General features: G+C 37.8%; 1 protein-coding gene across 1 annotated transcript; it reads right to left on the bottom strand.

Annotated features, from left to right (window-relative positions):
- Nucleotides 1-2,056: 2,056 nt before the first annotated feature.
- On the bottom strand, nucleotides 2,057-17,803 carry LOC104506854 (cAMP-dependent protein kinase catalytic subunit beta; the record flags this gene model as incomplete). Its single annotated transcript, XM_010147951.1, has 9 exons — nucleotides 2,057-2,260; nucleotides 3,567-3,689; nucleotides 4,869-4,964; nucleotides 7,232-7,358; nucleotides 7,890-7,972; nucleotides 8,927-9,025; nucleotides 12,707-12,835; nucleotides 13,733-13,794; nucleotides 17,766-17,803. Coding segments are annotated over 9 exons (961 nt in total), but the record flags the coding sequence as incomplete, so codon positions are not given.
- Between the last annotated feature and the right edge of the window lie 5,267 nt (nucleotides 17,804-23,070).

The raw sequence follows: 23,070 nt of genomic DNA, 5'->3' as shown, positions 1-23,070 counted from the left end.
TATTATCCTCACCAAGAAATGGCTAGCAAGAAACAACAGGAGATAACACTGGCTCAGAGTGGAAATACCTGTTTGGCCCAAAGTACAACCATGTTATCAGGCAGTATTGTAATAAACAGCCACGCAAACAGACAAAGAAAACAGGACGATCATATCTGAAATATTAACTAATTGGCTGGTTCACTTATGACTGCAGCATAACGAATTACTCACATTACATTAGCTGCCAAGGAACACTACGTTTATTCAGGAAAATAGATGCTGTGGTAACAGCCACCATGAAAAGCTGGTATAAACTCTGAAGTTTATTGCTGTATTTCTATGACTGCTTAAATGATATTACAATCCATGCTGTTGTTTCAGACCCTTAGTATTACAGCATTTATTCCTTATCATTAGAAGCTTCAAACTTACCCAGCATCAGTTTTCACAAGCCTTTAAAACCAGTAATAGCTATTCTGATGGTACTACTGCTTCACATTTTACATCGTTTGTTTCTGTGAAAGCAGTTCTCTGCAGCAGTGCACTGGCAATGCTAAGAGTATTTAGCACAGTATTAAAACATCTGATGTAATATTATGGGGTCTGAGTATCCCCCAACAGCACACCAGTGAATGAAACTCAGTTCATATAAATCTGCCTTGTAAAGGGGCATTAAGAAAGCAAAGAACAGATAATTACAACTCTGCAATGGGGAATCTTTTCTTAAAAACATCTATACTTAATACAAAGAACAGGATGTATTAATTGTACCCTGTCTTCTAGTAATTAATACATTAGTGAATACTACAACAACTGTACTGTCAGTCTGTGTAGCAAAACAACCAGTTTCTTTTTATAAACTATTGTTAGTATTTAGGTTTGGCCTTTAAAATACTACTGTTACAGCAGCAAGTTCATGTCACTATAATAAAGACTATGAGCATTTCATCAGTGTAAACCAATGCCTTCAGTTGTTATCACTTAACTCTAACCTCTCACCAAAATCCAGACACAAAATTATTTCTCCACCTGAGTCTTCTGGGACATCACCAATGAAGTTATTTTAGTCTTTTATTGTTGTTTGTTGAAAAACTGAGAACTCAGAGGTTGCATTTAAGAGAACAAATAATTTCTCAGGAATCTGTTTCTAGTAACTCACTAAGGTAGAGATATTTAAATATGACTCTACCTTCAAGGGGAGAGGGAGCTTTGGAGCTACTGGAAGACAGACCTAGACTGAATTGTCATTATCCTCATCCCTTTCCCCAGCTCCCTCTCCCACCTCTGCTTCGTTCATTCCAGCAGCCACTAAGATGCTTTCCTCTAACCGTTATGTGTTAATGGCTGCTTGTGCTCCGAAAATGTATCACATTGTCTCTGCTGGTTTTGTTCTTACGAGTCTGAAGTTTGTAGTGCAGACTGGGCACAGACTTTCTAAAAACCACAGTAAAAGTCATGTTGGTCAGGCAGGTCGAGAAAACCATTCTAAAAATGCCAGAAAAATAACATGCAGCAGGGCTCTTCCCTTTGCCACAGCTTACAGAACTGCAGTCCATTGAACCACACTGTCAGAAGACAAAACCTCCTCAGCAGACACTGAGGATCGAGTAGACACTCTCTACAGCTGATCCTGTCTCAGTCACAGATAAAACAAGAGCAAGGAGGAGGGAGCATACTCTAGCTGTGGCCAGAGCGTCTCCACACCGAAGTACAGTCTGATTGCTAAGAACTAGCTGGAAAGGAAAACAGATTCCTGTCTGCTGTGGAGGAGTATTTATAGATGCCACTATAGCAGGGGTTAAATAAAAAGTGAGAGAGGCAGGAGATGGCTCATTCTGAGATATTCCAGAAATAGACTAAAGCACAACACGTGTTAAGAGAACATGAATACAAGAGTTACAAGAAACAAGAGTACACTGAGGTCCAGGATAAAATACCAACAAGAAACAAACATAATTCAACAAATATATACTCTTCAGAGTCTTAAACTACTTCCATGTTTTCTCAGTTCCATTAAAAGTGACCTATTTAGGAAAGCAAAAAAGAAACAAACCAGGAATTTTACTTCAACCCCTTAAAGACTTGTAATAGTTTTGATCAGGAAGGGTCTTACCTTTCTCTGATAAATGGCAATCCAATCTGTAGTTGCAAACCACTTGTGATTCTTTATGTCATTTACACCATTCTTGAGATTTCCATACCGTTTGGTCAAATCTACCTGGAGTAAATTTCTTAGAAGATCCTTTAGGTCTGAACTGAAGTGTGATGGGAACCTTACCTAAAATTATACACCCACAACGTTAAAAACAATATAGAAATTTGATTCTTTCCCCTGTGGAATAAAACATTGTTCACAAAAAAGGAAACACTGGGGCCATTTTCTATTCTTCCTCTAAAACCAAATCAAATAGGAATGCATGAAGAGAGAGATGATGATTGTTGCACTTCTGTTTCTGTTTCACAGGGTCTTTATCAACAGCATTAACCTGTCCATCTACCACTTTTCTGAAATGAAGGTTTCTAGATCTGATTGCACTGGTGAAAAATACTAGTTTAATGTAACAATGATATAAAAGCTAAATTTAACTGTGTGTCTCACCAACACCACATCATCTCGTGGCATTCTCAATTATTTTCTAGAACGAGATTTTTAGATTATATTATCATAGAAACACAGAATGGTTTGGGTTGGAAAAGACCTTAAAGATCATCTAGTTCCAACCCCCCTGCCATGGGCAGGGACACCTTCCACTAGACCAGGTTGCTCCAAGCCTCATCCAGCCTGGCCTTGAACACTTCCAGGGATGGGGCATCCACAGCTCCTCTGGGCAACCTGTGCCAGTGCCCCACCCCCCTCTCCGGGAAGAAATACATATATATACACACACACACACACACAGGCGCACAAAGGAGATACATATAGTTTAGCATATGTATAGCCTATGAATGTATAGGTATGATCTGAAATAACGGAATATATGAAATCATATATGAAAATTCAATTTATCACAAATAAGCACGAAGAGACAACAGTGGATGGCAGGAGAAACAACAGAATGATCACATTTTCTTGCTCTCTAGCACACTAAGGGATATTCATGAAAAATAAAAGGGAAAAGTTGGAAACACTTTTCAAAATTTTATATAACAATGAAGAGAACATCAGACATGTCGAAACTACAGGACTGCAGAAGTAAAGAAACCTACTATGAATTATGGAAACTCTTTAGAGCTTCTCAAAAGCTAGAACAGAAAATAGCTAGGCGAATTAAGCATACAGCTAAATAGTTGATAATTGTTAGATCATTTTTATCCATGCATAAAAGGGTAAAGCCACAATGTCTGTAAATTTAATAACTGCATTTTAAATTTAAAGGCAGGGAACAGAATTTTAGAATTTTGATTTCTGCTATTACTGTAACAATGTCTGTACTTAAGAAGTATACATTACAAACTTTTCCCATGTTCTTTCCAAATTGCTCACTGTCTAGTAGCCAGTAAACTGTGCATCTACTCCACACAAAAACCAGGTTCTGCAAAGACAAACAACTGCGTTTGCGAAAACACGCAAAGCCTTCGCTCACCTTGCCAGACACAATCTTTTCATAAATTTGAATGGGCTGATCTGCAAAGAATGGGGGATATCCAGCTGCCATTTCATAGATTAGCACTCCTAATGCCCACCAATCCACTGCCTTGTTGTAACCCTGGATAAAATGAGAAATACCACTGTTAGTACCTTTCTAACACAGTTTAAGATTTGCAGCATATAGCTAGGTAATACAATACATATAGCTAGGTAATACAATAAAATGCATTAAATACCACTGTTAGTACCTTTCTAACACAGTTTAAGATTTGCAGCATATAGCTAGGTAATACAGAAAGCAAATGCATTATTTCTTGTTTAACACAAAACTTACACCCTAGTTCCAACTGAAGCTCATAGATTCCAACACCAATACACTTAAAAGCTAATACAGTGATAAAGGTGAAACATCTTGTACACATTCCTGTTCTCTGAGATCTTTCATAAAGCTCAGGACTAAGACTCAGTCTTTCCTCAAAAATTTGCTATGGAGAATTTGTAGTAGACGCATTGCAATTTCTTCTGCTGCTTTAGCTGCACAAGGGCAAAAAAGCTTCAAATGATGAACATTTTCTCCCCAAATAAACATATTTTTGGTTTAAAGACCTGCAAAGGGTATTTAATTAAACCACATATTAAATGCTAATGTTAACCTTGTTATCATCATAAGCAGTTCCAAAAACTATATTTTTCCCCTGCAAAACATGAAGGGCCACAGTTGAATAGCTGTATGGTGAATAATGTGTCTTCCACGTTCAATGCCTTAGTGCAAGCACTAGACACAAACTGATCAACCAGAAACTCAGACTGCATGTTCTCTGTGTGTAAACCCAGTGGTTTGTCATGTTTGATTTCATGTAAAATGCCTTAAACCTGAAACACTGCAAGTAGTTGTTTTGTGACAACTGATACAGCCCATAGGCAATTCCAGTTACTTCTGGAGCTCCTGGTCTAGTCTGTTAACACTGCAGAATGTAACCACTCAGATCCGCTGCGGAGACTAATTAAATAAGCTAATTACATATTCTTTAAATCCCCCTTCCCCTCCCAAGTTACACGGCAAGCGTATGTAGAATGTTCTGTACAGTTATGTGAAAATCCCTGCTCTGGAGTAAGATTTAGCACACTACAAAAATATTTACGATGCAGCGACTGCATTTTGTGTGATTCATAAAGAGTTGACTAGTCAAGATTTGATCTTGGGAAGTGTCAGTAATTGATTATCCCTCAGAGTTTAATAACTGGGTGGTAAGTTTTAACTGCATCAAATGCATGGCTGAAAAACAAGACAAAGTACCTTGCTGAGAATTATTTCGGGCGCCAGGTATTCTGGAGTCCCACATAACGTCCAAGTTCTTCCTTTTACTCTTTTTGCAAAGCCAAAGTCCGTGACCTGACATCAGAAGAAAGGAATTGACTGTAAGTGCACTTCTACATAGAAATTTAAAATTAAGTACCTCTGAAATATTTTGGAAAGCTATTTTATACAGAGGAAAAAACTGATTCTCAGATCACACAGTATCATATACTCAGATGTACCTTTAATAGCCAGTTCTTCAGATACTTCTCATTTAGGTAGATAGAAGGTTTCTCATGATAAAATTAATAAATAACACAAAATAGGTATTCTTTCCCTCACACAAGCTTCTATTTATAATCTCAAAAATCAGTGGGATTTCATAATTATAAACAGCTTTTTAATCTTCCACATGTACTGCAATTCCATTAATTATTTTTTCTTATACTTTTCACATCAGATTGTTTATAATGCTGAAAGTTTACAGAACGGAATATGAACAAGATATTTATCTTTTCCTTTAGTTAACAAATACATGAATCACAAAAAGGGTCAAGATATCCACCAGTCATGTAAATTTAGAAGTTTCCTTCATAAGCGTATAAAAGTTGTATGTAAAATTAGTGTGGGAATAAAACTATGTAAAAGAGGTCTTTCAGCTTCTGAGTATCTTTGAAAGCATCTCCAGAGTCAAGCTTGTTTATGTGAGGACTGGGAGGGAAAATGGAGCAGTAGCTGTATTCACAAACGGCAAGTTCTTGGCCATTATAAATTCTTCATTCCACTCGTCATGTTTTCTGCATTAAGTTTTCAGAACTCTATGCGCTATCAGACACTGATTTTTCCTGGATCATATTGTGGAAATGTTGTGGAAGCCAGGGAGTTAGATGTGAAATTCTGGGATCAGTTTCAAGCTATCAAGTCTTGTTTGCAGATCCATTTCTTTTGCTTTCTCCCTCTTGGTATCATTTTCAAACCATTCCCTGAGAAAAGACACTGTACCACAATGATGATAATTGCTAAATATACAATAACATGTGCTGGTGTTTCTGATACACAGTGTCACAATTAAACAACTCATACTCTGAACTATCAAGGCAGCTTTCGCTTCAGTTTTGGTAGAAACAAGAGCAATCACAACTGGAACCAAATGGAGAGGGTAAGGTGCTGACTAGACAGACTTGCTTCAGTCAGCGAAGAATCATTTCCGTGTTTGTGAAGGCGTGTCAACCTACGTGAAGAATGCCCTGCAGACATGGGACAAACAGCCATGGCTTTAAAATTCAAAAAGAAAACTAACAGAGTTTCTAAACAATTTAGTTGGAGCTGCAGCCTCAGCATATGAACACAAACTCCCCTCTCTGTTCAGAGGTCAGAGTGAACCAACCTCGTATGGGAAGAGTGACTGCTGGGCCGGTTACCATCTGCAGGCTGATCGCCATCACAAAAACATACTGTTGCCCATAGTCACCGTCCTGGAGTAAGCTGTTCACAGGCTTACGTTAACGGTGCTCCCCAACCACATTAATAAAAATTTTATGTCTCTTCTCCCTACGGTGTTATTCTCCATGCAAAATCATTTTACAGTTTTAAATTACAAGAGATGCGAATCCCTTCCACTTGTCTCAAACATTTTTATTTTGCAGTTTCCTGTTAGATTCTGCGATGGCCACAGGTGACACAACGAGGAAAGAAGAGCTTCTACAGTTTACGGACTGCAAAGCATTGCAGAGTGCTTGCTGCTGTACGCCGCCTTTCCATTTGCCATTTAGGTCAAAAACATGACTGATAAAAGGAAGACAAGAAGGCACCACGAGAGGCTGTTGTAAAACCAAAGTTGGCATTTGCAGCACTGCAATTCTGACCTGATCTCAACTCGGATCTTACTCCAGATGAGCTGAAAAGGTTAGGACCCTCCCAGGGTGGGATTCATCTGACTGAAATTAAGTACTACACTGTCGGTGTTGACATCTAAGCTGGCTATCCTAAACTGCTTATACAGACAAAGCAGAGAACCAGATGTTTTAGGGCACCTTTCGTCTTGTTCTAGGGCAGACATACAAAATAGGTCAGATGAACAGAGCCATGTAATCACCTACTTCTCACCACAGACCCCAAGGGAAATTTTGACAACCCGCTCAACTGCAGACAGCTCCCATTGTGCATACTTAATTTTAGTCAGAGGAAGTACAATCCAATGGTTTCAACCGTTACTAAGCAGTAGGGCATTTTACTGCTCCCTGAATGCATGCTGACATGCCAACCACCTTCAGACCATTTATTCTGAACACATTTGCCAGAATTACCTAGTCCTACACTGTAAGACAAGACTCCACTCCCTAAATACATGAAGAATATCATACCTGGATGTATCCTTGCTGATCAATTAAAAGATTTTCAGGCTTTAGATCTCTGTAGATGAGGTCTAACGAATGGAGGTACTCAAATGTTAGCACTATCTGAGCTGCATAAAACCGTGCATGTGGTTCACTGTGAAGAATTAAAAGAATATTAAGTACCCCAATGCTACGCTAGGATGCTGAAAAAACCATGTAACTGCCACGTATAGACAAATTATCTTTTAACTGTTTCTTTTACTGTGTAATAAGGAAAAAAGCAAACAGCAAACATTTTAGAATTGATACACTCATTTCCTAAATTTAATTTAAGTCTTGCAATTAAAATACACAAGCAAATGAAGATGAATGTATCCCACAATACAGAGCTTAGACTTTAAATTTTACTTCTAGAAACTGTCATCAATTTTGGTGACAGTACACAAAGGAATTCCAAGATTCTACTGTGCATAGGTCACAAATGCCCGCATTAACTAACTGAAAAGTAAGAAATAATTAGAAATCTTTCATTGCCTGACTAGTTTAAGTCCACTGCAAGAAGAGTAAATTAAATGCACTCACCCCTTCAGAATTTTTTCTTCAATATTAACAAATTTTATGAAACGTACTTCCCAAATTAGAGACATAAGCCTTTTTAAAGGTATAATGTCATTAATATTCTTACCTGAACCTTCCAATTCTTCTTAGATGTGAAAACATTTCACCACCAGGAACATACTCCATTACCATGTATAAATTAGAATTGTCCTAAGGAAGCAAGTAAACACAAATACGTATCAGGGATGCTATAGTCTATGTAATTCCTAGATAAAGTATATTTTCTTAAAGAAGGAAAATGAAAAATTGTGGCCATTCAATGACCTTAACAAATATAAAGCAACACAGGTAGAAGTTCTCAAAAAAAAGTGCAGACATGTGACAAAAGGAGCATCATACATCTCAAGAAATCTATTTTGAAGCTATTAGTGAGTTCCTGACACAGAACAATGTGTAAATGACTTGAAGAACTTGCACTCTTACAAGTTCAGAATTGACAGCCTGAGGTGTTCTTGTCCCTAGCAACCCCAGCCCCAAACCTCAAAACTGTAAAAATTAAGGTAGAACATGTTTGGTCACTTTAAATGGTATCTAAAAAAAAAAAAAAAAAAAAAGTAAGTATTAGGGGACACATATCACTCTATAAATTAGGAAAATACTCACTTTCTTTACAGACCGATTTGAACATACTGTCATGAAATCAGAAGCTAACCTCACAGTTAGAAGCTTTCCTTCACTGTTAAGATTATCACCAAGACCTGCCTTGGGTATAAATCTCAAGCAAAAAATCTGCAGAACAACTACAGATTTACCATGCCATATACTGGTACAGAAATACATCCTCTGGTTTCTCTCAAAGACATCATGATGCCTAAAAGCTCCCTGCTGTACAAAATCTAGTTTCATTCTGAGACAAGGCAAGATATAAAAAAAAAAAAAAAAAAAAAAAAAAAATCTATTTGGAGACATCCTTTCAATCATCACCTGGTGAACTGGGATTTGTGCAAGTGTGCACACAAGAGCAGGAACCTCAAGACCTGGCAACAGTGCCAAGTGAAGCATCTTTCAGACCAAAAATACATAAACCTATGGTACCATAAAAGTTAAATCTTTTCATATCTGAAGTTTGGAAACCCAAACAACTACTTTCAAAATAATGATTACCTTAAAAGAATACTCCAGTTTTACAAGGAAAGGAAAGTTCACCGCTTGCAATATTCTCTTCTCATTCAGTGTGTGTTCTATTTGCTTCAGTTTGACGACCTAGAAGAGAAAAAACGATGTTCAGTTTCAGTATGATATTTCACAGTTGTTGATAAATTTTTCAGTGTAAACCTATTAGTGAAAGGAAGCTTGTAACTTTACAGATAATGAAAAACCTTACGGATTACTAGTACAGTAACAGTGCCAAGACAGGATTAGAAAGTCTAACAACATTTTGAAGAGTAATACTCATGCAATACTGTTTGCAGATAATCTAGAAATAGTGTTTCTTACTATATGCTGAGTATAGGAATCAACCAGGAAGACACTTCTCTACATTTTCATAAGAAACACTTGCATTTGTAATGGAGATACTTCTGCGGCAAAATGACAGTTCAATTAAATCCATTTGATCTTTGGACCCTTAGCTAAGAAAGGCAGGAAACTGTGTCAGACACATTTAATTATGAATTTTGTTACGCGTGAGCAGCAGTAAACTGACTTATTTTATATAGCTCACACATTAGTAAGGAGAATACAAGTTCAAAATTTCCATTCTTATAAACAACAGTTACATCTGCCAGACTTTTCAATGGCTTTTGCTTTTCTGCTTAGCAAACCACTTAAAAAAGTATTAAAAAAATGAACGCTACCTTCTCAGAATCCATTACAGTGTTACACTGCTAACACGGCAGCAAGTGGCACATTTCCGATCATTGCTCTTTCTCAATAATTAACAATTGCTTTCCTTGTGTTAAACCCCAACACTGCATAATAAATTCTATCCATTTTACTTAATCCCTATTGCACAATTTATCTATGTCTTATTTTGAAAACGGCATGATTTCCAAGCAAAGTCACCTCCCCCCACATAGGGAACATGGAGCAAATGTACAGGAGTGACCAAAACAAGTCTGCTTTTACATGTTTGGAAATCAAATTAAACTGCTGTAAAACAACAGACAAGCAAGATATTCCTAACCTGATTGAAACTGTGTTTAAATTTAACTTTCAGATGCAAAAGATAGTACCTAGAAAAAACCACTACTGCTTTGAACTACATGTCATACAAAAGAAAATGGCGAGTTAAAAATATTAAATCCCTTTTGGATTCCAGATCTTCAGAGATCAAATAAAAATGTTGCTCAAATCAGCTCATTTGTGGGAAGTGTCCCTTTCATCCCTAAAAAGCTATGGTGCTGGAATTATGTTGGCCATCAAAGCAAATGAGCTAAGGCTTTAGTCTGATAATGTGAAGCACTCAACCGCAATACTACACAAGACTTCACCACCCTTCCTGCATCTTCTTTTTGTTAGATACTGGAGGGTGATGGCAGCAATGCCACAGGCTGAAGCTGCTCTTTAACACTTTGTAATATCAAACTAGAGCCTCAGATAACACTGCTTTGCTCACACTTCAGCTCAACTCAGGGCAAGTCCAATGACAGCTTCCTGTCGATCAGATGGTATCTGGTAACGCCAGATTCTCCAACAGCTTGCTTGTCTCTGAGCTTTGGTTAACAATATTTTCTTTCCAAAAACAATTACCCAGTGCAACTACTCGAGCAGTGTTGTGTTACAGCCTGCCTAAATCAAGTCAGACAAAGAAAGGAATCACAAACCTATGCACAAAACTACTGGTTACATCAACATGTGTTTTTTTTTCTTCTCCTGGTGAACCATGCATAAGACCGGATAACAAAGGGACACACAATATACTTTCTCTTGTTTCAAGCAAAATGTAAATGACAATTATAGGCAGCCTGCACGTTGTCTTATTTCAGACATCTGTATGTTTTTTTTACAATATACAAGCAATAGAAATTTGTTCTCCCTAAACTATCTCCTATTTTTGATGAATTAATAGAAGTTACTAATATAGCACTAATAGATTCTAATAGAACAGATAAATATATAATTACATATGCTAAGTTGCATTGAAAAAGCATGTATTTCATACAGCAACACTTCAGACTTCTTATTATAGACAAAGCTATTTAATTTTCTAGTAGAAGACTTGATATCTGCATGCAAACATCCTTAATCATGTTAATCTTTACAATGGCAGTGGACTTGTAGTAAAAGTATATGAATGTTTGCTTTCATAAAATAATTTTATAGCTATAGCTTTCCCATTAAAGACAGAGATAGCAATGGGTTTAACTAGCCTTTTTTGTTTTTTAAATCTTGACTATTTTTATGGAAGCTTTCTGAAGTCAGATGTAATCTCCTAAATTGCTCACCGACAAGGGCTAAGCCATTCATGAAAAAGGGTTCAATGAAAACACAGTTGAAGAAAACTGAAATTTGACGATGGGTTCTCTGTGTAGCAGCGGGATGTTCATCATGCCTTGTGTTATAGCAAAGTTCCCCTCAGCATTCCACCAGACATACTTGGATAACGATGGGTGACATGGGTGGAAATGGTCTGGGCTGCCTTTCAGGTGTACTATGTTGGAATACCTTTTTAATTAAATTGGATATTTTTTCAAATAAAAGTTAGAAACCATTGTTATAGAAAAATGCTGAAGTTGCAAAAATTTGAGCTTTTACAACTAAAAAAACATTTCCAGAACTGACCTTGAAAGGTAAGTTACTTCAGTTTCTTCTTGTCTGACCATTATAAAGCAGTCTTTAATTAAATGACACATTGCTCATGGTCTCGGACCCTGCATCACATGTAAAGAATACTGGAACTGCAACTCAGGGAAAACGGTTTGATTATGTCACTGCTGTAGTTTCATTATATTAAATTACTGAGGAATGTAATGCCTAAATGCAAGAGTCCACACTGAGGCAATGCTGACTTTCATGTTCTCCTTTGCCGATTATTGACAGATTAATATTTTCTTAATATGATTTTTGTTATATGGCAGCAAAGTCACATATAGCGCCTTACAAAGTAAGATGATCTTTTGAGGACCTTAGAATCTACTCATCTAAGTAACACCCTTCTAAAAAACTTGCCAAAACCATTAAAAACTAATTGTATTGAGAAATTTCTTAGAAATACTTCTTCATATTCTGGAATTCTGTTTCATTTAAAATTTAAACTTTTATCAAATGACACTGCTTACTCAACCTAGGAGTACTAAGCTGTTAAAAAAAAAAATCAGGCTGAAGTAACAATACAGATTCAGACTACAGCATTTAAGTTTTCAACTCAGAAAACATCTGTTCTGAGAGCGAGATTACTGTTCTATGTATGCAGTTACTAGAGATGCAACAGATTATTACATAATTGTGCATACAAAAAATAGTACCTCATGGGATAAAGAATGGAAAAGAAATTATTTGTGCAAACAAGTTGTTAAATGATGGTTCACAAATGAAAATTTTAAGAATTTCTGATCCAAAAAGTCTTCCAGAATTTTGAGTTACCCTGTAAAAGTGTATTTATTTGACTACAGCACTATATTTGGCTTTAGATAAAGAATATATAGGCCACCTTACAAAAGCTAAGCAAAGAGTATCACTGATAACATTTCATTAATGCCTTGAACACTACTTAGAGTCTCTTTACCCTGCCATTATTATTGGTTGTTGTAAGAATTCTACACAATCCTAACAGCTAATCTGCTGGCTAAAAAACCAACAAAGTCAAGTGTTTAAAGTAACATCAGTACCTAAGTGTGACATGGAAAAGCACAGCAAGTACACCACAGTTCACTCACAGTTCCCAGATCTTTGTCTCTATCAAACTCTTTTGTACCACAAGAAACCGCTATCAATTACACCAACCTTCTGTTTGTCCAGTATCTTCATCGCATAATACTGTTCTGTGGATTTGTGTTTCACCATCATAACTCTCCCGAATGATCCTGTTCCAAGGGTTTTTTGCCTCTCAAAATCATCTAGGCCAGCAGTATTCTACATGTAAAAGGATTTAATGACATTATTTACAATCTAATATCCAAAGACAATTCTGAATTAATTTATAAAAGAAAATTGAGTAAAATTACATTTATCAAAGACAACTATAGCCAACTACGCTGCTGTTATAATTTCACGCCTGTCAAATTTTAATAAGAGATTTTACATTGCACTCATTAAAACAGAAAAAGACTTAATTGAATTGTACCAACATTCCTATAATTTGTCCATACAGATGACACGTGCTTACTAAGAAATATTTAGCAGTAAACAGATCATGAATTGAACATGCAGATAAACAACCCCCTCATGTTTCACAAACAAAAGCATTGTAACATGCAAAAAACCCCAAACTCCAGAGACAGTTCAACAGGAGAGTTGTCTGGAGAGTGTATCACAGAGTAAATTTTCTCAGACAGTCATTACCATAGCATTTCAAATGCTGTGTTAAAACCAACAATGACCCTTACCCAAAACCCCAAACTCCCAGGTTCAACTCCTTAACCTGTCCCCAAGCCCCAAGCAGTAGACTTAATACTCCTAATTCCCCTCAACACTATAGGGCAAATTATTAACAGGCTAAATTACAGATATGCCAATACTTAGTGTTATGAAAAGCCAGCTTTTTATAAGCCAATAGATTTTGAATCTTGCCATGTTGATGGTGAACAGCACTCTCAGCAAGAGAAAGCTGCTGTTCAGCACAAGCATTTCATCAGCTTCAATCTGGAGAAGACCCGCGAGTCTTTGCTGATGAACTTCAATGACAAGACTGACACGAAACATGGAAACTCCTTTAAAAATCGCATTAAAAACTTATTTCTGTTTTCTGCGCTGCTCATTACAGACTGATAACACACCAATAACGTTATTGAATGCTTAAATGACTGATACCTGAGGGGGGCTTTCCCATTTTCTTAAAAAGTCTTCTTTGGCTTTGGCTAGGAACTCTTTCACTGAAAACACACAAAAAAAGGACATATTAACGTAATTTATCATGGATGCAATAGAGATGCTTTGTTAACAAAACACACAAACTTCATTATCAACTTTGTTCTTCAGCATGTAATATGCTATTTTCACCATGTATGAAAGCAAGCACCGATGCCTCTATAAGTTCTACAGTATCTCCACATGACCACTAAGCTTGGAGTAACTATATTATTCTACACAAATCACTTTAACTACACCAGCTCTAAAAATTCACAATACTGTATATGCAAGCAGGCTTTAAGGTGATGCAAGATACCCTTAATTCATCTGGGAAAAACAACCACCAACACCTGCAATTTATAAACAGCCATTCTACAAGGTTAGACTTTTTAATCTAGTTTTGTTAAATAAAAAATTACGTTTTCTTTCAACTGATTGAACTTAATGTCAATCTCATGGCTTCCCCCCTCCCCATCACCTTTTTTAAAGGCTGTTTGCAAGCTCAAGTACCAAATGGACAGCATTACTGCAAGCAAAGACAAAGCACAGGGCTACAAAGACACCGCACATTAGGCATGCCCACAGTCAGAGAATGTGTATTTTTATATATTGATTTTCCACTGAAATTGAAGGAATTGAATGATAGCAAAGTTCTGGGTGACTATTTAAAATGTGCACCAATGTATTTTGTTCAGATCACCTTTCAGCTGTCCTATTTTTAAATCCCAATTATCAGCCAGATCAATGCAGATTGCTAAATGCAGTCACAAGCAAGAGGTGTGTCAGGCATTGTTGTGGTCCTGAAAGAGTCACAGAATCAAGAAGAAAATACCATACTGTTTGTGTGTTCTCTGAATCATTCCGCATAATATGACACTGATAACAGTGGATTTTCTGTACTGTGATGTTCCGCCACAAGCGATTTCTAAAAATACTCAGCAATGTGCCAAGATTATTCTGGTCAATAGCTAGAAATATTCAGTTGCTAAAACCGATTTTACCTTCTAATGGTCATAAAAAATGGGTTTATAAGCGGTTGTAAACGGTCATCTGATGAATCAGAACTTTTCTGTACATTTCTTTTCAGAGAATACTAGTGTCTACACAGAGAACTTCTCAAAAACTATCCTTTGACTCTTCTATGACTGGTACAGTTACAGCAGCAGTAAAAGCAGTGGCAGTCCTGGAAAGGGTTTGTCATTAATTTTTTTGTGTTCCCTTTTTCTCCCCCCACCAAGTGTGCTATGGAACTCGATTGTCACAGAATACTCAAGGTGGGGTTGTGGCTCCCACTGTCTCTGGCTCTGATGGAGCAGCAGCAATATAATGGGAATTTCAGAGTTGTCCAAAGTTCTGGCAGACCTCAAGGTTAGAGAAGCGTCTCAAGCGTGATATCCACTTGGCAATTTTAATTTAAGAGAACCAAGCAATATCCGTGAGGAGCAAGCTATTTATTACCTTAAACTTATGGTGGAGTAAGGAAAACAACTATTTTAAATTGGCATTAAAACTCATTGAGAGTTAAAAACACTTTAGTGGGCAATCAGTAAAATGTTTGACATATTTATCCGCTGTGGGGAAAATATTTTCATTGTTTTTAAATTATGGGGGTTACTCATGTAATGACTTTTAATGATCCTAATTTGAGAAAAGGACAGGATTTCCTGGGGCATGAAATAACTTTAGCACAAAAAAGGGAAGCTAACAATGTCCAAATTCATGCCTTGTGATCCTTCTTCCAGCAGGAGAACAGAGATAACCTGAAGTGATGACTACTGATAAAGTTTTCAAAACATCAATTTATGTCAAAGTGTCATGACCATTATTTTCTATTAATGACAAGAAAAAACCCAAGATGAGCAGTAAGATTACCAAAAAGCTGAGCCTTCAAACTGAAGTGGCTGTATCTTAGAAATAAATGTTCAACTTAAGACTACGTAGCATGACCAAAACCATGAAATTATTGGTCTCATTTTTTCATATTATTGTATTACGTCTTGAATATCCCTCATGCTATCTCCACTGTTCATATAAATAATTAAGTTTCCACATAATTTACACTGAAATATAATTATTCAGTATCTGTAAAAATATACAATGACATTTACATGGTCATCTTTGTCTCTAGGGAAGAAAGAATGCTGTTTAGGAAAAAAATAGGATCTAGCTGGATACACTCAGATTATGGAAGCATCACAAAAATATCTCATTTCTACAACATCAAGCCACAAGCCCTCTTTCAACAGAACTTCTACCTTATTCTACTTCTAGTTTCACTTTACTTTTCATGGAAAGCAGCACTGAACATGTATTTTTAAAACAAAGCTACCTGATGGCACTCATTTTTCTTAAGAGCGTTATCTTTTAAAATTGGTATCATATTCTGTGGTGGTTTTTTAGAATTACATTTTCTTTCTCATGAGAAAGTGGGTCAAATTGTGCCTGGTTCTCAATTTCAGAGCTCACCTGGGCTCCTACACCACAACACAATTCAGCAGGTGATTTCAAATAGAATTTGGGCAATGTAAGTGCATACACTTCAGCCACTTGTGAAAACAGGACTTGGAGTTTGAAACAGGATAGGTACTTTTGAAAATTGTATCTCAACCACAAAAGGCTAGCTCTTGATGCAGGAGAACACACTTCATTTCTACTTCTGAAGTGCAGAATCGAAATTTGTGCCAACTGGATAGTGGTGGCCATTGGTATTATTGCGATTATGCAAACAAATAGTTTATTAGATGATGACTTAGAAGTTTTTCTCAAGTGCACATTTTTAGCCACTTTACATTGTTACAGTGTGACTCTTGTTTGCTTTTCTAGACCTTAAACTGTTCCTAGCATCTGTGACTCTGGGCACTAATGAAGGAATGAGCATACCAAAAGTCTCTATAGGTTCCCCAAGGGTTTGCAGGAACATTCACCCACACAGATGAGATGATGAAGAGAGGTAAGAAAGAGAAGAAGAAAAAAAAAAGTTTTATGCATTTCCACAACAAACACATAGAAAACACAAATACATTCCACCACTTCCCCTCCCCACTCAAGAACAGACCCTGTAATAAACCAGCCCTTTCCCACACAGACAGAATGACTCATGCTAAATCACAGAATGTTTGAGCAAAGAAAAGAGGACAAAAACCCCAAAGGCAGCTAAATTCAGTATGAAAAAAGATGATGCATCACAGAAATAAGCACAGCTTACAAAACTTCAGGAGATCAAGTTGGCATCTTTAATAATTAATCTATTCCAAGGCGCACACACATCCAAGGAACTGTTGCTAACAAAATTGTATCTATCTTTATTGCAGCATGCTGGATCACAATAAAACCTGCAATCGGGTGATCTTCCCACTACTTAGCACTTTGTTCCAAAAGACAGCATGTGGGAACTGTGTGGCATGTGGCGGAAAGCACAGAAGAACCAAGCAGTCTCAAAAAAAAAAAATAAAATTCACAAGCAAATTTCAGTCCTGTTACCCAACAACAGCAACACAACCCCTTGAAAAGTCGAACTGCACAGCTGAAGCCGCTGTATGCATTCCGGTTTGGCTACGGGAATCCTGTGCGGTCACTGTGCAAGCATGATGTAATTCTGTAAGGCTGTCAAAACCCAAAAGAACCCAGGAAGGAGATGTGGATGCACAGTTCCTGTAAGCCCTGAGGAGCAAGGATTGCTCGCGGGCAGCGCAGTGAAGTTGAGGATGCAAGGAGCCTGTGCACAGAGCAGCAAGCAGAGCCTATTCAGACCGGTTTCACTGGTACAGCAGAAGCTGAAAGTGGCTGAAGCCAACGGAGGAAAAGCTGCTCAAGAAAGGGAGGTGCTGGAAGGAGAGAGCAAAGCACTGGTGTGATGAGCACCACAGCAGTGGTGAAAACAAGTGGAAGGGTCAGGAAGAACACCAGCTGGAACTGGGGACAATACACAAGCAGTTCCAAGATCAGGTAGCGCCAAAACACAGCGCAAACCTAGCTCTTCATGACCAGCACGAGCAATCGTTGGCAGGAGAAGCAAGTTTTATGCAATGCAACCTCCCCAAACACGCAGTATCCGGGGAGATTCAGAAAAAGGTAGGAAGAAATGGGGTAATGTCCAAGGAGTTACAACCGAAAGAGTTGAAGCAGTTTTGTAACTTCTGCCTGCTTCGGTTCAAACCCCGGTGAGAAGAAATGGTACCGGTGCATACGCAGCTGGACAAGACACGAGCTATCCCCTTGCGCATGGCAGATGGCACGAGACCAGGCCTGCAGAGATCTGTACTCAGAACCAAGGCAACACGGTGATAAGCAGGAAAGTCTGCTGGAAGAGACTTCTATGGGAAGAGGATCTCAAGATCAAAAGGTTCCTAAATGATAATGGCACACAAGGAGGTAGTAAAAAAACCAAACCCAAACAAATTAAAAAACCTTACCACACACAGACCCAGAAAACGAACCCTGAACCCACCTGCAAACAGCAGGAGATTTGTTACCTAACAGTATATTGACACAGGGCACAATACTGGTTGGTTTTATCGATTAACTTTTCATCTGAACGTTAGCAAACTTATAAAAGAAGTTGTTAACAAATGGTATGTAACTACTATACAGAGTACTCGGGCCTAAACCACCGCTTCAGAGTGAGTGAGTCAGAGGAAATCTCCTGGAAAAAATTAGAATGTTTAGGACCTCTCCGTTGCAGGGGTGCAAGGAAAGCAGAGGGAAAGGCTCCACTTGTGGATGGAGCACTCCTGAAGAGTCACCATGAATTACTTTGCCTTTCTCCCACCTCCCACATGCACTGCATTTGTTATTCCCAAGCACATCTCCCACAGGAGCCAGCAAGCCAGTTCTTTTTTTTTTTTTTTCTTTCCAAAAAAGTATTTGGATAGGATTCATGGCAAGAAAGCAAGAACTAAACTGATTAAGACTAAACACTGGGCACCACTACAAACCCCCATCTGCTGTGCTAAATGCCAATCTCTGCTTGGTATTTAAAATGCCCTTTTTCAAATTACAATTCAATTTCTGTTCCAAAACTATAACACAATCACAATTGCTTGGAATTAAACAGGCTATTGAATTAAATCTCCAAACTTCATTTAATAGAAAAATACACGCGTATGAAGATATTCTGGTAAATATATGCATATATTTCATTTTTATAAAAACAACATTTATACCCTTAAACATTATCGGGTTGTGAAGAGATGCCTCAGTGAATCCCGTGGTTACGGTACCACATTCCAGAAGCAAGCGAGAAGTCTATGATTCAAGTTCTACTTGAATCTTGCACCATTAGCCTGTTTTCTGAAATATCTTTAGATTTCTCTTTTAATTAGCAGAAAAAATACCGCAAGGCTTACAGCAAGATTTTTTTACCCTGGCAAGTCTTTGAAAATAAACACAACTAAGTGTCAATACACTCAAAGGAAGTAGCGTGAGCACCAGTTAACATTTTAGTAGCTAGGAAACTCTTCAAAACACAAATTAAAATGGTATAATTGAAACAGACAGTCAATAAGAACAAAATGCTTTGTTTCTCACAACATACAAAACAGTTCTTAACTAATTCACTGGAATACAAAACCTAGAAGTTTTTAGTAAAGGAAGGATAACATAATTATTAACTGCATATGTTTGCTATTAAAATGGAAGTGCTATTAATTAACTGCATGCTTTAAACACTTCTGTAGAATACTGGGAAGGACCAGTACGAAGCGGAGAAGAGAAGCGCATGAAAAACCACAAAGAAAAAGGGAGAGGAACAGGAAAATGAGTAAATTAAGAGCAATTACAGCTGCAGTGCCTGAAGACTAGAAGACAGCACTAGAACCTGATTTTTGGCGGAGCACATTCAGGAATTATTTACAATGTGCAGCAATTGTAAAAGACAAATTGTTCTCATCCATTACAACTCAAAATCTGGAAAGCAGGCAAAATCTTGTTTGAATCCTGTCTGTAGTTTTGAAGTATTGTGTCAGTCTTATAAAAGAAAGTTTCCAACAGCTAAGAGCTCTATAAAGAGACCATTTTTTTCCCCTTAATTTTCAGCAATACTTGCTATAACTTTCAGCTGAAATCTTAGTAAATTTTCACCTCTTCACTTGGCCGGCCAGACAGCAACAGCCTGCATAAGAGATGTCACAGATTTAGTCAGACAAACCAAAACAGGAACTGGGTTTGCAGCTATCAGAGATAATACCCCTCCGTTGAATTTTGAGCAGTAGATTCTCGACTGCACACAACTGCCACAGTCAGACTGACTTTCTTCTTCCTCCTTCAATTTTTTTAAGAGGTAATAGACTGAAAATTAGATCTGAAAATAAAAGTGATTCTTTCTCCCATTTTCCTTTTCTTGAATCATAAAGTACTGGTCCAAACAGAGGCAGTGAACCCTGCTGATGGCAAAAGTACAACATAACAGAGGCCACTCCAGGGGGACAGTACCAAACCCAACTAACACCAAGTCACTCAAAATGTGAATTCCCGAAATTTTGTTTAAAAAACCCTAAATGTATAAAGTAAGTCAGTGAGTTTCTTCAGTCACAAACACAATCAAATCCTGTACTAGCTCTGCTCGGAGTAGTACATGAGAATATGCCTCAATTCAATAATTTTCCACCAAAAAAATATAGATGAGAATACAACTCTTCTTTTTAATCTAAAAGAGAATCCAGACCCAATGCTCATCAAAATTTATAAATTATTTTAATACATTTCCTTTAGAAAAGTGACTCCCTCAAGACACACACAGATAAATGCTACATTTTCCAGTTACACCAGAAGTCTCTCTTCCTCTCTGCCAAAAAAACCCAAACAAAGCAACCAAAGCCTCTGAACCAAGCTGGGATTTACTTTCAATTTCTAAATTAACGATTATATGCACGACTTCCTCAATGCAAACAAGCAGAACAGCTTCATCTGAATATGCAAGCACGAGACATGACCTGAAGTCTCCTGCAGATTCCTGGTGAGCAAGAGGTGTTCCCTCCCTTCCTTTTGGTCCTTCAGGGTGGCACCTCTCTTTCCTGCCCAAGCTTTCCTCTCAGATTAAACCATTATTAGCAACCTTTTGTTGCCTGATTAGAGTTGGGATTTTTTGTTCCAGTTTTCTAAAACTGGCCAGTTAGAACTGGCATCCAGTTAGTCCTGGAATATGTTAAAACTAAGCTTTGGCCTAAGGAAAGGAGTCTCTCTCATACCTTCTTCCTGCCCCTTGAAGTGGTCATTGAAAGGAATTATTCCAGACTGCTGGAGACACCACTTTCATAAATCTGCTTCCTCTCCTGCAACAAACGACACGCTTTGAGGCCTACAAGTCCAAGAAACAGCAGTTTGGTTTGTTACGTATACCAGTAGGGGCTGGTATAAATACAAACACCCCAGTCCTGTCCTTCCACAGACCATGCCTCTCTATCATGACCTTCCTTGAAAGAGCAAAAGCATCTTTGTGGCTGACTGCCAAGCCAGGTCAGGGAATTAGGCCAGATTAAAACGTAATGGACAGAAGTCTAGGGAGAAGAAGGGAAGCTAATTTTAATGTAAAAGAGCTCCCAGTTCTTTTGCACATGAACGCTCCTCCTGGGGTGAGGGAGGGACAGGTGGGGTGGAAATGGGCAAGTAAGTGGGGCAGATAGAACTGCTCCTTTTCTGAAGGAATGCCAGTTTGTGCTAGGGTAAAATGACCATGAAAGTACAGCATCGAACCACTGAACAGGCTTCGGAGCAATAATTCCAATTTTAAGGTAGTCATCTTCAATTATTCTATTAGATAAGTTAATTCCATTAACAAAATTTTAAATTAATAGAAGTCTAATGCAATTACTTCCAAATGAAGTAGTTATCACCCTACATATAAAATTAGTTCATACATAAAAAGTTACATGAAGTGTTAACATGCAAGTTCCTCAATTATCATACACTGACATGCTTTGTGAGCAATTTAGGAATCAAGCTTCTCCTGTGCAGTACCACCCTCTATAGTTGTAGCTGAACCTTATCCCACAAGGCATCTAAAATGTTGTAACTACCACAAGACCTACAGTGTAAAAGACTGCCTTCCTGTGTGAAATAGAACAGCTATTACTTTACAAAGAAAATTGAAAACTCTGTGAAGACTGTGAAAATTCAAACACTTCTGTTTCCGCAATGCATATATTTCCATGGTTACCATGTGAAGGAGGAAAAAAAAAAAAGAATTACATTTTAAGAATGAATTCCAAGAACAAAATTTTCTAGGGCACTACTACAAAATACCTTGTAAGCCTATCACATTCTTGAGCAATGGTTGTTAGCAAATTCTAGTAGCTGAACGCAAATAGAGACAATAATCAGATTTTCTCTTACAGTCAAAACCACGTACCAAGCAAGATGTTTACAGCATCTGCTGCCGTTTTCCTTTAGATAAGGTATCCACTCCTCTGCACTGGGAGATGCTGGGTAACTGCCTCGCACCAACTTTCCTCTCTGTATGACTGCCCCACCGTCCCCCTTTCTAAAAGCTCAGTGGCTGAAGAGGACAACATATTACTGGGCAGCTATCAGTGACAGTATGTTTTACGGTTAGACTATTAGAAACAGTAAGCGTAATCTGCAGGTAGGTGATCTGATATGCACACTGACTAATAAATTCCCTGCAAGCAGGCAGTGCCTCTCATATTACTAGATACACTCGCACACAAACACCATTTTCTCCAGAAGTAACCCAAGTTTTACTAAACTCATATCTTCTTTATACTGCAAACTAAACAACGGCAGGGCTGTTCACTGTATGGATGCATGTTGAAAAGATCAATCTTGCAACGCTTTTTCTTTTTTCAAACATTTCAGGCAAGGCATCAAAATAATAGTAGATACGCCAATCTTGGTTTAACTGCACTCATGTTTCTTGCTCCAGTCCTCACATTAATAAAACTACACAAATTCTCATGTAATTCTCACATATTCCACCGTGCTGGAATCAGTAAGACACATCTTCACGGCTGTCAGGGTAAATCAGCAAAACAGCTCTTCAACTCTTTGCAAGATTTGAGTTTCTGACACATTGCTATACTGACATGTCTCCCACAGAACACGCTTTCAATATTTACAGGAAAGGGTTGCCTGCAGTAACTAGCCAAGCAGGAGAAGTTCATTTATAACCTTAAATAGCAGAGAGACGGACTTCCTGAATAAGGAAGTCTTAGGTAAACAAACACATTTCACAATTCAACACACTGAGTGAACAACCAGTTTTTGTTTGCCTGGGGATTAGGGCAGGCAAAAAGTAGGTAAGAGTGTTTACTATCCATTCTGATAAAGAATGGGACTTGAGAGAG

This window comes from Eurypyga helias, unplaced genomic scaffold (genome assembly GCF_000690775.1).
Source record: "Eurypyga helias isolate BGI_N326 unplaced genomic scaffold, ASM69077v1 scaffold44172, whole genome shotgun sequence".
In the NCBI taxonomy this organism is placed as follows: domain Eukaryota; kingdom Metazoa; phylum Chordata; class Aves; order Eurypygiformes; family Eurypygidae; genus Eurypyga; species Eurypyga helias.
The sequence above is the reverse complement of the archived record's forward strand: the minus strand, read 5'-3'. Positions and strand labels throughout refer to the sequence as shown.